Here is a 12,227-nt window from a genome sequence, read left to right on the forward strand (position 1 = left end):
TTCATACGCCGACCTTTGCCAACACCTCTGTATCAGCGTGGCATTCATCCTCTCCTTTTATATCCGTGTCTTTTCAAACAGACGCTGCTTTCAAATTAAAATGTTCAAATGCGTCTCTTACAATCACAGCCTCGACTCAGATAGGCTCGTGTTGGAAATGACACAATGAGACAAAGTTCTGACGAATACGTGAGATGTCTGTCTTCTTCAACAAGAGAATATTTGTTGATTTGTAGTTGACACAGATCTTGTCTTATTTATTTTTACTTTGTTTATCGCTCCGCATGTCTGACCTCAATGGGTAAGGAGGGGAAAAAAATAAAGCAATTGATGAAATAAAGGAGCTACAAGGAGCCCAATCGAGGCTCGACGCAGCGACATGTAGGGGAAAAACGAAACTTTGGGTCTTTATGTAAAACTCTATGAACTCACTGAAAAGCCTAGTGAGGTATGGTGGTGGCAGCATCATGCCAAAAGACTCAGGGGTGCCATAACAAAAATAGTGGTTGTAAAAGTTTTGACTTAATATATTTTCATGGCACACTTTTCACTTTTCTGATTTTCCCCTGTATTAAGCTGTATCACACAAAATGCACGAAAATCTGCTATTACAACAGAGAAACATACAATTTCTTTGATTTAAAAAAAAAATATTTTAATTAAAGACAAACATTTGATGAGAAAGATCAGATAATGCAGCTGTGAGAAAACTCGGACCTTCTAATAAATATGACATGTAGAGAATCTCTTATGCATGAAATAAGGATCCCGGTGGCGGCAGCAGGAGGAAAATTAGGTCTAAATTAAAACTACAAGTCATTTCAGTCCTTCAGACAAAATTGTCACAGATGCACTTCAAAACAAGGCTCTAGTAATCAGTGCAACAGGCTGTTTAAAATCTAATGTCATTAAAATGCTAATTTATGATGAGAAGCTCTTATTTTATTTCACTGCCTCACTGTCATCTAAGATTTAGGTTGTATCCTTGGTGAGAACATCTTGTCTGGGAACTTAATGAGTCGCCTATCTGGTCCTTAGGTGCCACAGTAGATGTTCAATAATAGCTCGTACTTAAGTTTTTGCTTCCAATTTTATTTTGTGACAGATGCAAATGTCAGATACAAATGCAGATTCACTGGGTGAAGTGTTATAGCTACAGGAATAACATTTAAAAACCCCCAAAAGGAATATGACCAGAATAAATACATTTCATTCAGTTTATTTGATCTTTTTAGTGTGAATTCAGAAGATAATTATTAACTAAATTCAGCCCAGTTGTTTCATTTTAATCCAAGCTTCATTCAGTTTCATTTCAATACAGAGACAATTCATAACTAACATCACAAATGCAATGACATGATGAACAGGCTCAAATACCTGGCACTTCTGATTAGAATCAAATTTTGGTCTAAATTTCATTTCAGTCAAGGTGACTCTTTCTAATCCAATCACATCCAATAGAGAGACATATGGACACTCTTCTGTCAAATTTTAATCGGAGTTTGATGGATTAATTGATATTAATTGATATTATAAACCCCCCTCACCCCCCTTCCCTAAACATATGTCACAGAGGTCAGCTCCTCTTGCCTAGCTATAGGTTATCTTATATCCTGTTAAAGAGTATGATCCAGCACTTATCTGTAGTCCAACACCAAATAACGCACCGTAAGCTATTGTCTGAAGGATTGTCAGACGTATCCTGCAGGTTTCTTTTGCTTGAGGACAGATGCACACTCATGCACACGCAGCAAGACTCTCTGGTTTCTCTGTCTCTTATGGAACAAGAGTTAAAGGCATTTAATTCCAATGCTGTGTATTAAGAAGACAATCTGTTTAAAACCAGAGGTAGTTACATCATTCCCAATCTAATTCAACATGGTTTAGAATATAGCATATTTATTTATTCACTATTCACTTACAATTATTCTGGCTATCTGTGGGCTTTGAGTTCGGGAGGAGTTAATGGTGAGCAGATGGTCACTGAGGGAGGTCAGGAGGTCACAAAGTTGCCATCATATGATATATGTGACATATGTTTCAGGTGTGTTTAATATCAATTAATATCAATTAATCCATCAAACTCCGATTAAAATTTGTCAGAAAGGTGTCCATATGTATCTCTTCCAATTACATAGAGGCCAATTAAATCATAATTTTAATGCAGCACAATAACAACCTGCTTATACTTCTCGTAAAAACGGTTTGCTCTTGTTTACCTGGGATATTTATTGCTTTTTTTAAATGGTTGTTATAGTTTATGAGTTTGAAGAAAGAGCGTAGGGAACACACAATTCAAAATTCAGCTGGACATCTTTCACTTCAAAGACTGAGTAAATGAGATCAGGTCAAAACTAAACAAAACTAAAGCTAAACTGGACAGAAACTCAACCTTTAACATTGTGGGAGAAGAGGGGATGCCATTTCATATCTGTTCCCATTATCCAGCTTGAACATATTAATTATTATTATTTTTAATACTAAACTCAATAGGTGTGGTTAGCTTTTAGTTTTGATACAGCTTCAGAAATACGTGGGGAAGGTTGGTTGTAATTAAAACTTGTATTTGTTGTTTATGATAAATCTTTCTGTGGTTACTTTTGTTTTCAGATTGCTTTGTGTTTGCACTTTTCAGAGCTAACAAATTACACAAAAATATAGTTTTGTATGACTCTAACCCACCGCACACGACGAGAACAATGTCTGCGCCTTTTTAAGTCACAAAACCCGGCAGGTTTTCTTCAGCACCATGGACAGTAGCTGGCTGAGCCTGCAGGCCTCTGGCGCCACCTGCTGGAAACAATTATCTTTGATGGACTGATTTAAGATTAAGGTTAGATATGTATTGTAAAACAGGAAATGTACACAGATTAAACTTTGAAAAAGCAGAATATTGTAACAACACATGAGAAATAATGAAAGGGTGAACTCCTGAAACTGAACATTTTATTTTTATGAGAAGGAGAATAACAGGCTCTTTAAGCATAGATCAAAACAAAATGGAGAATTATTCCCTGACACAAACACACCAGATAAATAACTTTAACTTAAAAATAAATTCACAGCGATTTGCTGATCTGGTTATTGAAAACTGATTATTAGTGAGAGGTTTAAACAAGGACAAGCTTCAATTCATGGACTTTTTCCAGGCTTTAGAACTCAACTAAGCAGTTACAGTAAAGTTTTACTGAGGAAAAACAGCAGATAGGAAACTACCTGACCAGCAAGTAGAAATTAAAATCTGCTATGTATATAAATACCTAAAAACAGATAGAAAACAAAAATAAAAAAATAAATCTTCATTCCCTTTTGTCAAACTCTCCTTTGACTATGAAATTGATTGATTGAAACAGCTGCAGAAGTAAATTATGTTGAATCCAATAGAGAACAAAGCGCTGGAGGACACTCCAGCTGCTGCAGTAGAAATAAAAGTCAGATTGAAGGTTTCAGACAGAAGGAAAGGCGGACAGACGATAAAACAGGAAGACAACAACAGCTGCCAGGTAAATTCACAACATTTCATTATACTAAGTGCTTCATTAAGTGCTCTGGTCTGATTTGTTGGTTTGTTTACTTGTTGGATATGCAGGAATGCGCAATATGTGTTTTTATTGATCAATATGTGCATTTAGATTTTTATTGTGGTACTAGTGTTCAACATTGCTATTTGCAGCGTATTTAATTTATCATTTTTAGCACATGATGTCCAAGTCAAAACTCCTCTGCGGGGACAATAAAGCATAGAGCTATCATTTATCCGTCAATAATGCATTATGCAGAAGTAACTTGTGATTGAATTAAAAAGAAAAAATATGTCTATCTAAAAACAGAATTAGTGTCAGATGCTAAAAAGAGAGGGGAGGGGAAAACACTGAAAATCTACAATGAAGGTAAATTATATTCTAAAAACAGATTGTATTTAATGGACAAGCAAAGTTAACCAACAAGATTTTAAAAGGATTTTTGTTGCTACTCTATAAAGTTAGTCTTTAGAGATTAACATGCTTTAATTATGGATAGATGGTCCAAATATCTTTGGGGCATTTTGGTCTCCTCTGCCACCTTCAGCTACATGGTTTCTGCTCTCTGAGCCTTGTCACAAACTGCTGTCAGGACTTCAAATGACTTTTTGGTCAATTGTTTTCTTTGTACTATTCTCTTGTAAAGGTTGGATTTGAGGAGAGCAGAACTAATAGTTACCCTGTTCACATCTGAGCTGTGGATCTCTGTAGCTCACATCCATAATTCAATCCATTACTGGGCTAGGAAGTATATTCTCTTCCAGAGATACCATGGTTCTTCTTGCTGTTCCTGTGATTAGTGATTTCCACTCCCATCAACGCAGATGGATTTCTATGTCTTTCGAAATATCCCGGTGGGCTTCATGTCCACCCTGATGCTGTTTGCTCACTAATGTTCTCAAACAAATCTACATGGCCCTCACTGAACAGCTAGATTTATGTCTCCTTTAATTACTCACAGATGGACAGTCCGAAGGTAACTTGGCTGCACTGGATTTTATTTAGATGCACCAGAGTAAATGGGGAGTAGAATAAAAATGCAGCAAACGTGAAAAAACAAAACACGTTAAAAAAATAAAAAATAAAATAAAAAAAACATATTCTCCTTCCAGAATATTCCAAAGTATCAGTAATAAACATGGCTTGATGTAAACCATCTCCTCCACCTGTGTGTTGGTGGAGCTCTTGGAGGCGGACTGCCTGCACGTCCCATCATCCATCCATCACTGCTCCCATCCAATCAGCTGCGGCCTGATGGGACCTGCTGGTGCAGTCAAACTGTTTTTCTTCTCTCATCCTTGGATACCTTGAGAAGGGAGCACAGATCTGCCTGTTCGCCGTGGCCGTGCCGCTTCTGGTACCCCGACCTGGGCCTGATGGAGAACACCCGCTGCTTCGCGAACCGCTTCTCCGACTACAGAGGCGCGCTGCTGCCGGGCCAGAGCGCCGAGGCCGTCCTCCCGGCGGTCGTTGCCAAAATTGACAAAATCCTAAAAAAGATCCCGGTCGACATCAGCGATTGCGATGGAGGGCTGTACGACGGGCCGGCCGGAGTCGCTTACATGCTGTACCACGTCAGCGAGTGTCCGCTGTTCTCCGAGCAGCGGGACGTCTACCTGAAGACGGCCAAGCAGATCATCGACGTGTCGGTGAGGTACGCGGACGCGGAGCCTGACCAAAACATGCGAGCCGCCTTTCTGCTCGGCGGGGCGGGCATCTACGCCGTTGCCGCGATGATATACAAGTCCCTGGGCTTGGCGGATTTCGTAAAGCCGCTGACCAAGTTTCGGAACCTGTGGGAGGTGTGTGCGCCCATCAATTTCCTGGAGTGCGGCTCGGACGAGCTGTTCGTGGGGAGGGCGGGCTACCTGTGCGCCGCTCTGGTTCTGAAGCAGAAGCTGGGCATTGAGGTGAGGCAGACACCGCGATTTTCACCAAGCAGTTCTGATAATAAACTTCATAGTGTGCCTTATTACACCCTGACTGACCACTAATATCACAAAGAGACCTGGAAACATAACCTCAGCTTTTGCTGATGATATTTTCAAATAAGAAATCATTTCCTTCAGTAGTAGAACAATAGAAAACTGTCTAATGAATTGAAAGTGTGGTGTTTTGTAAATATAGCAATATGGATGTTAATATGAATCTTCAGTTAGTGATGTTATTCATTTTCTGAAGTGATCCCGTGGATAAAAACCAAATTCCCTGAAATTTGTTGCCCCAACGCTTCATTTGGAAAAAGAACATTTTATATTATTAATATTTGCACCACATTAGTGATACAACACTTCATAAGCTTATATTAAAATCGACTATGTCATTTCTCTTGCTTCTGGATGTCAAAGGTCAGCTTTAAATTTGACGTCAACCACACATCTTTGAGTGATGACATGATTTATGTCTTTTATGTCACGTGATTCAGTTTGTCACGCTTTCAAACTAAGGCAATTGTAAAATGACTTTAATTTATCCTCTTCCAAATTACCTGATGAGGCGATACAGACAAATTCAACCCAATAGTCATAATCTGAGATTGCAGAAAACGGAGCGTCAGTGCAGTAAAACACAATTTTCCACACACCACAAAAATGTTAACATATAAAAACAGTAGAGACCCAAGTGGAAGTACTAAATTGTGCAAAAAGTGAATTTTGCATAATAGGCCAATTCCCTTTAAATGTTATATTTCCCTTTGGGATCAGTAACATATGTTTTTAATTGAATGAAAATTAAATGTGAAACGTAAAGACGAAAGAAGAAACTGATAAATCTTTTACAACATTGTTTGTTTACTTGGCCTGAGTTATTATGGTACTGCGCAGGTGGAAAATGTGACACAAAGTCTCTTGTGGTTGAAGAGTGACCTAGATGGTCTCAAGTGACATACATGGCATTTGTTGCTGGCATAACATACCTGATGTTATTGGTGACCTCACAAGACGGTGGTCTTATATGTGAACTCTGTTTTATTCAGTTAATGTAATATCTGTAAATGATGCTGCCTTCTAGAGTAAAATAAAGCTGTAATTAATCGCCGTCATACAATCTGGGGATCCTTCTAGATGCAGTCTCTTGGTTGTGATTTTCAGTTTTTAAACAAGTAAATTACTAAAACCAAAATACTCAAGTTTAAGCTTAAAGATGAGTCCATAAAGCACTTTGTGACATCAGTGTATCCGCACTTGTCTCATTTGTAGAGTGACTGGATGCTCTGCATTAGTATAAAACAGACAGCAGTTCATAATAGCCTGTATCACAGTTGTTCCTTTTTGTGTGACATTTTCACATCATCACACCAAAGTTCCCAACAAGAGAAAAGCAAACGTGTGGACAGAGAGACGAGGAAGAGGCCGTGTCACCTCTTTCGCTCCCCCTCCAGCCTGACTCGACAGGACACAGTATATCTTTGACATCCTTGACAGTTTGCTACCTCAGGTGACCTCAGACTCTCTTCTTGTTTCTGGTCTTAGCAGGAAACTGTGAGTCAGTAATGGCACATCTCTCCCAGACCAATTTCACTTCAGTTTGTTTTATTAATCACTCTTGTGCCACAGAAAGTCACATTGCATTCTGTGGTTTGCTAGCAGAAAGAAAAAAAAAACAAAAACATTTCTAGTCCTTTTACAGATTTTGACTACAGATTAATCCTGTAAATTATCAAATATGTCTTTGTTATGCAGATAACACGAGTGTTTTTCATTTTACAGATTCTGAGCAAAGATCAGATCAAATCTATTTGCCGAGCCATCATCGAGTCAGGAAAACAATACGCCAGGAGGAAGAGGAAGCCTTTCCCTCTGATGTATTCATACTACGGAACAGAATATCTTGGTGAGAATATCTTTAACAGCGCTGTGCAAAAGTCTCAAATCACCCCTCATTTCTTTATATGGTTCCTCCAAAGTCATCAGGGTTTCTTGCAGTTATATGATCAGATGATCTACTTATCAGGATCACTACCGGAACAGTAAAACCTTTGCACAGTCCTAATTGTTTAATCAATTAGGACTGTGTCAAGGTTCGCACAGTCCTGATAACTGATTTCTCAACCAGTGTTTGGTTTTACTGGTATGGTTTGGGTCATTGTAAGCTGCAGGGTCCAGTTCTGGTACAGTTTTATTTATTTTTTTATCTACAGTCTCACATTCTTCTCAATCAATGGCAGATTGTATGATGGTCAATGCATCACCAAACCATGACTCTTCCATGCTCCATAGCTTGGAACAACATTGTTTTCCTGGTGCATTTGGTTACATGTCGTCTGGTGTTGGTGTCCAAATAATAACTTTTTTGATTCATCTATCAAAAAAACAAAAATTTTTCTAGAAGTCTGGTTCTTTTTCTACATTCTTCTCGTTTGTCTTCATGTTTTCCTCAGAGAGCAAATATTTTCTATGCAGGCTGTACATCTCTAGTCCTTTTCTGATCAACAAATGAAGTTATCCAATATCCAAGCGAGTCATAAAAAGGGTGGCCTATCTTTTTTACACATGACATGTCTCTCTCTGGCTCCAGAGCTGTTGTGCTAACATGTACAAAGCTAACTGTGCTTTTCTTGTCTGCATCGGATGAAGCGAAGCATCAGGGCTGGAGATCCTCAGTAACTTTCAGACCAGCACAGAGTTCATAGTAAGCATAGCCCTGCTGGTCACCTCTGCATGGTTTCAGCACTGATGGGAGATAACGGAGTTAAAAAAAAAAATAAAGTTGACTCTCTCAGAGAGTTTAATTAATGACACTTTTAAAGATCTGCATGAGTTAAACTTTGCCTGCCCTAAAACATTTGCTCACTGTTTCCTGTGAATATTCAGATATGAAAGAAAATTGTAGAGTCTGACATGTAGCAGAGAGCTGTGGCTGCCCTGCATGCATTTAGTGGAATTGATGAGTTTGGGATTCACATGAATTAGCTCCTCTTCTCACCGGTCTGTTCTGATTTAGCGTGGGGAGGAAATAATCTGTTTTGGGTCAGAGGGTTGCCGCAGTTTGTAGGTCAGCAATATTTGATTTTTTATTAGTCACTGTTGATCAAAGAAAAAAAAAATGAGTAAGGAAAAGTATGGCTGATCTATACTGAAAATAAACGCTATTACAGCTATATAACTTTGGTCAATTATACGTGTGTATTTGCTAAGCAATGTGGTAAATTTGCCCATTAAACTGCTTTAGAGACCATTTGGAGTCACAATGAAAATGTTTTTGTTAGACAAGACAGAGCATTTGCTGCATGTTTCCTCCTTCTGTCTTCACCCTCTTTCCTGCCAAACTACTGTTTGAAAAAAGCTCATTTTTGAGAAAAAAAAAATCCACCACCATATTTATAAATAATTCTGGCCTTAATTGTATAATTGATTCTGAATACAAACTTGAAATATCAAACAAATACACTTTGTCTACTGAAGCTGTTGTGTTAAGTACTCTCTCTCTACTAATTGACCATTTCAGTACTCTGGTTCTTTTCACCTTCAGTCAGTTAGTATGTGGTGCCTCCTGTTTTTGATGTCAAAGCCAGACGTGTTTCACTATTCAAAGTTCTTTCTTTGCAGCCAGGCAGAGCAAGGTCAGTGAACCACAAGAGGCAAAAGGAAGTCTCCAGGCAGTCTGTTTTTGCTCGCATCTTTCGGGGTCGTGCCTGTTTGTTTGCCTGGCATGGTGTCGGCCTGCATGGCTGGTTTTGTTTGCCGCATGTTTTTTGACCCGCTTCTCGCCCTGCGTCCTGTCAGGTGCGGCCCATGGCCTCTCTTCGGTGCTGCAGATGCTGCTCAGCTACCAGGACGTCCTCAGCGGGGCAGAGAAGGACCTGGTGTGGCAGAGCGTCGACTTCCTCATGACTCAGGAGCAGAACTGCAACTGGCCGGCAGAGCTGGGAGCAATCATCGAGAGGGAAAACGAGCTGGTGCACTGGTGCCACGGCGCCCCAGGTACAACCACGGCTACTGACGCCCCGTATCACGTTCCCTCTTACTATAATGTTTCCATTTCATCCTGCAGGCGTGGCGTATCTTTTCGCAAAAGCCTATCTGATCAATAAGAAGCCACAGTATCTGGACACGTGTATCCGCAGTGGGGAGCTCGTCTGGGAGAAAGGCCTGCTGAAGAAAGGACCTGGCATTTGTCACGGGGTTGCAGGCAGCGCTTATGTCTTTCTCCTGCTTTATCGCCTCACAGGCAATTCCAAATACCTCTACCGTGCCCAAAGGCAAGCAATCATTTCTCCTCTTTCCCACCGGTGTGCAGTCTACAGGCCACAAGCCGTCTTCAATATCAGAAATTCATGAGTCGTGTCCCACGTTGTCAGTAAAATTTATTTCCCCAATATGTTGGGAACTGATTGCACCACATATCAGCTCAGAGTATAAAATGGCTCAACTTTTTTTTATTCCTGACTTTCGTTTTAGTTTTCACAATACAGATTGATGAGCTGAAGTTTTTAAAAACACATAATTATATGTAAATCTCCAATGTACAGAAAATTAAATGCATATCAGAACAAGCCAATGATGTGTTTTCTGAGGCAGATAACTCTATAAACTACTGTTGTTGACTTTGTGTACATTTTGAACCAATAATCTACTTTCTAAGAGGTTTTGTGAGGTTGTATAACGTCACTTTAAAAACCCTATCTGTAACAATATTTTAAGCCTAATTTTACCAGCCTACTTGCTAATTAATTGATAATTTAGCTTTCAGGATGTTAACATTTCTAATGCTGTTTTTTGTGTTAAACTCAAAATGAATATTTGGTCTAGATCCCCATTTTCTGTGCACGAAAAGCTGTTGTGTCACACATGTTCATCATACTGGTGTCTAATTATAGGAGTAATCTCGTCATCTTAGACAAATCAGTTTAATATGGAAGCTTTAGAGATTCTTGAAATCTATAAAAAATAACAGGAATGCTTAAATATAAAAAACTAATAAACAGATCTTTACATTTGCATAAGATTTTTTATGTGTTCAGACAAGTTAAAACTGCTTGCTATAAAGACAATAATGGATCAGTGGTAGTTTATAAAAATGAGAATTAAATACATTTTCTTAGTAAATTTCATTTTATTGGCCAATTTAGCACTCAATGATGGCTGGAGATGAGCACAAGAACTTCATTTTAATGACCACGCCAAAACATTTCCTGTATTCCTTCATAATCTTGTTTTTTCTTCAGCAGCAGAGTCCTGGAGGTTATTGTGGTGGAGCATATTAATTATTAACCAATTCTAATTTGAGATTTGTCTGAGGTTGCCTGACCTCAGGTGATGGACAACTTGGCTGATTCCTCTGTCAGAAAATATTACATTTAACAGAAGAACACTTCTGGATTCTGGCTTTAATATTTCACTCTGCAACACTCAGAGTTTACCAAATATTTCTGTAGCCAATGCCGTCAACATGGTTTGCAAAGGTATTGAAATAGATTTTTATATGTAGCCATACTGATATGTTTTGTGTTATTCCTGAAGAGTAGAAACTTTTTTGTAGGTCATCTGTTAAAACACACCAGCTGATTTGCACTAATAGGCAGCAGGATCACTTTCTAAAAATAGATTTCATTGATTCTCTTGGCTTTCTATGACTTTTTGCATCTCCTTTTATTCACTTGTACTTCCTCCACATTTTACCCATAGTATTTAAACTAATTTGTCCCATTTTTCTTTGTATGTGTGGACTACTTGGTATTCAGGTTTACATTTCATGTCAGTAGGATCATTTAGAATATATATCTACTGAGAAACAAATGTTCTTGTGTTTGTTTTCCCTGGTACAGTAAATCTGAAAGACACTTGTATTACTCATCATTTCATCATCCATCTCTTTCTGTGTTCTTCTCTTCATCCCACAGGTTCGCAGAGTTTATCTTCACCGAGGAGTTTAAGGCGGGCTCTCTCTCGGTCACCAGCGTCTGCAGCCTGTTCGAGGGCCTTTCCGGGACCGTTTGCTTCCTGGTCGACCTCCTGCAACCAGACCAGTCAGAGTTCCCTCTGTTCAGCGTGTTTGTGTGAACGGATCCGGCGTAGCGCTGTTTCCTGACCAGAACAGATGTTATAGTTTTTACAATAGATGGAGTAACATACACTGTAAAACCAGGACAATATGTGAGTGGGTTTCAGATGGAATAAAAAATCTGATGCAGTGGAAGAGAAAGTTTTTGTTTTGTGTGGACGTACATCTTGCAGGCTTTATCAGAATCACCAGTAACGTTTTAAGTTTCAGTTTAGTCAGCAAAAACAAGGGCTCACAGCCTCTTGAACCTGAGATATGTATTTATAAGTCTCCTTTGGATTTCCCTTATCTACAGAGTCTAATAGAATCTCCTCAAATTTGCTTCAGCATTAAAAATAACAGCAGCTAACGTGCATAAAAGAAAACAAATTACTCAATCTGCAAATAAATATAGTTCAAATGTTCTGAAAAAATATATAGCAGCAAAATATCTTATTAAACATATTTACATGAGCCAACAAACAAATCAATCTGTAAACACTGGCAGCATGTACATTTTGCTAAAGGAACAAGTGGTAGCTGGTGGCTGACTCTGCTGCAGCGCTAACGCACGTCTGTGCAAAAACAGAAACAACAAACAGAGATTCAGTCTCAGCTGTTGGTATTTGTTTTTACTCATAAGGCGTCTCTGTCAGTGATAAAACATTTCCGTTGCTCCTGCTTGAGTAAAATTGCTGGTAAATGGCTAGCCGCTACAATGGC

At 39.0% G+C, this 12,227-nt stretch overlaps 1 protein-coding gene across 1 annotated transcript; it reads left to right on the forward strand.

Annotated features, from left to right (window-relative positions):
* Positions 1-701: 701 nt before the first annotated feature.
* On the forward strand, positions 702-11,926 carry LOC103140307 (lanC-like protein 3). The gene is made up of 5 exons (XM_007555391.2): positions 702-5,431; positions 7,232-7,355; positions 9,248-9,445; positions 9,516-9,723; positions 11,365-11,926. The coding sequence occupies exons 1-5, from the start codon at positions 4,898-4,900 to the stop codon at positions 11,522-11,524; spliced, it is 1,224 nt and encodes a 407-aa protein (XP_007555453.1). The 5' UTR covers positions 702-4,897; the 3' UTR covers positions 11,525-11,926.
* The last annotated feature ends 301 nt before the right edge of the window (positions 11,927-12,227 follow it).

This window comes from Poecilia formosa, unplaced genomic scaffold (genome assembly GCF_000485575.1).
Source record: "Poecilia formosa unplaced genomic scaffold, Poecilia_formosa-5.1.2 Scaffold70, whole genome shotgun sequence".
NCBI classification, from domain to species: Eukaryota; Metazoa; Chordata; class Actinopteri; order Cyprinodontiformes; family Poeciliidae; genus Poecilia; species Poecilia formosa.

What these genes read in the sequence shown, in the direction of transcription:
- LOC103140307 (XM_007555391.2), top strand. Translation starts at nt 4,898, where the DNA reads ATGGAGAACACCCGCTGCTTCGCGAACCGCTTCTCCGACTACAGAGGC. An exon ending in CTGGTGCCACGGCGCCCCAG is followed by an intron (nt 9,446 to 9,515) that starts GTACAACCACGG and finishes TTCATCCTGCAG; the next exon opens with GCGTGGCGTATCTTTTCGCA. An exon ending in TACCTCTACCGTGCCCAAAG is followed by an intron (nt 9,724 to 11,364) that starts GCAAGCAATCAT and finishes TTCATCCCACAG; the next exon opens with GTTCGCAGAGTTTATCTTCA.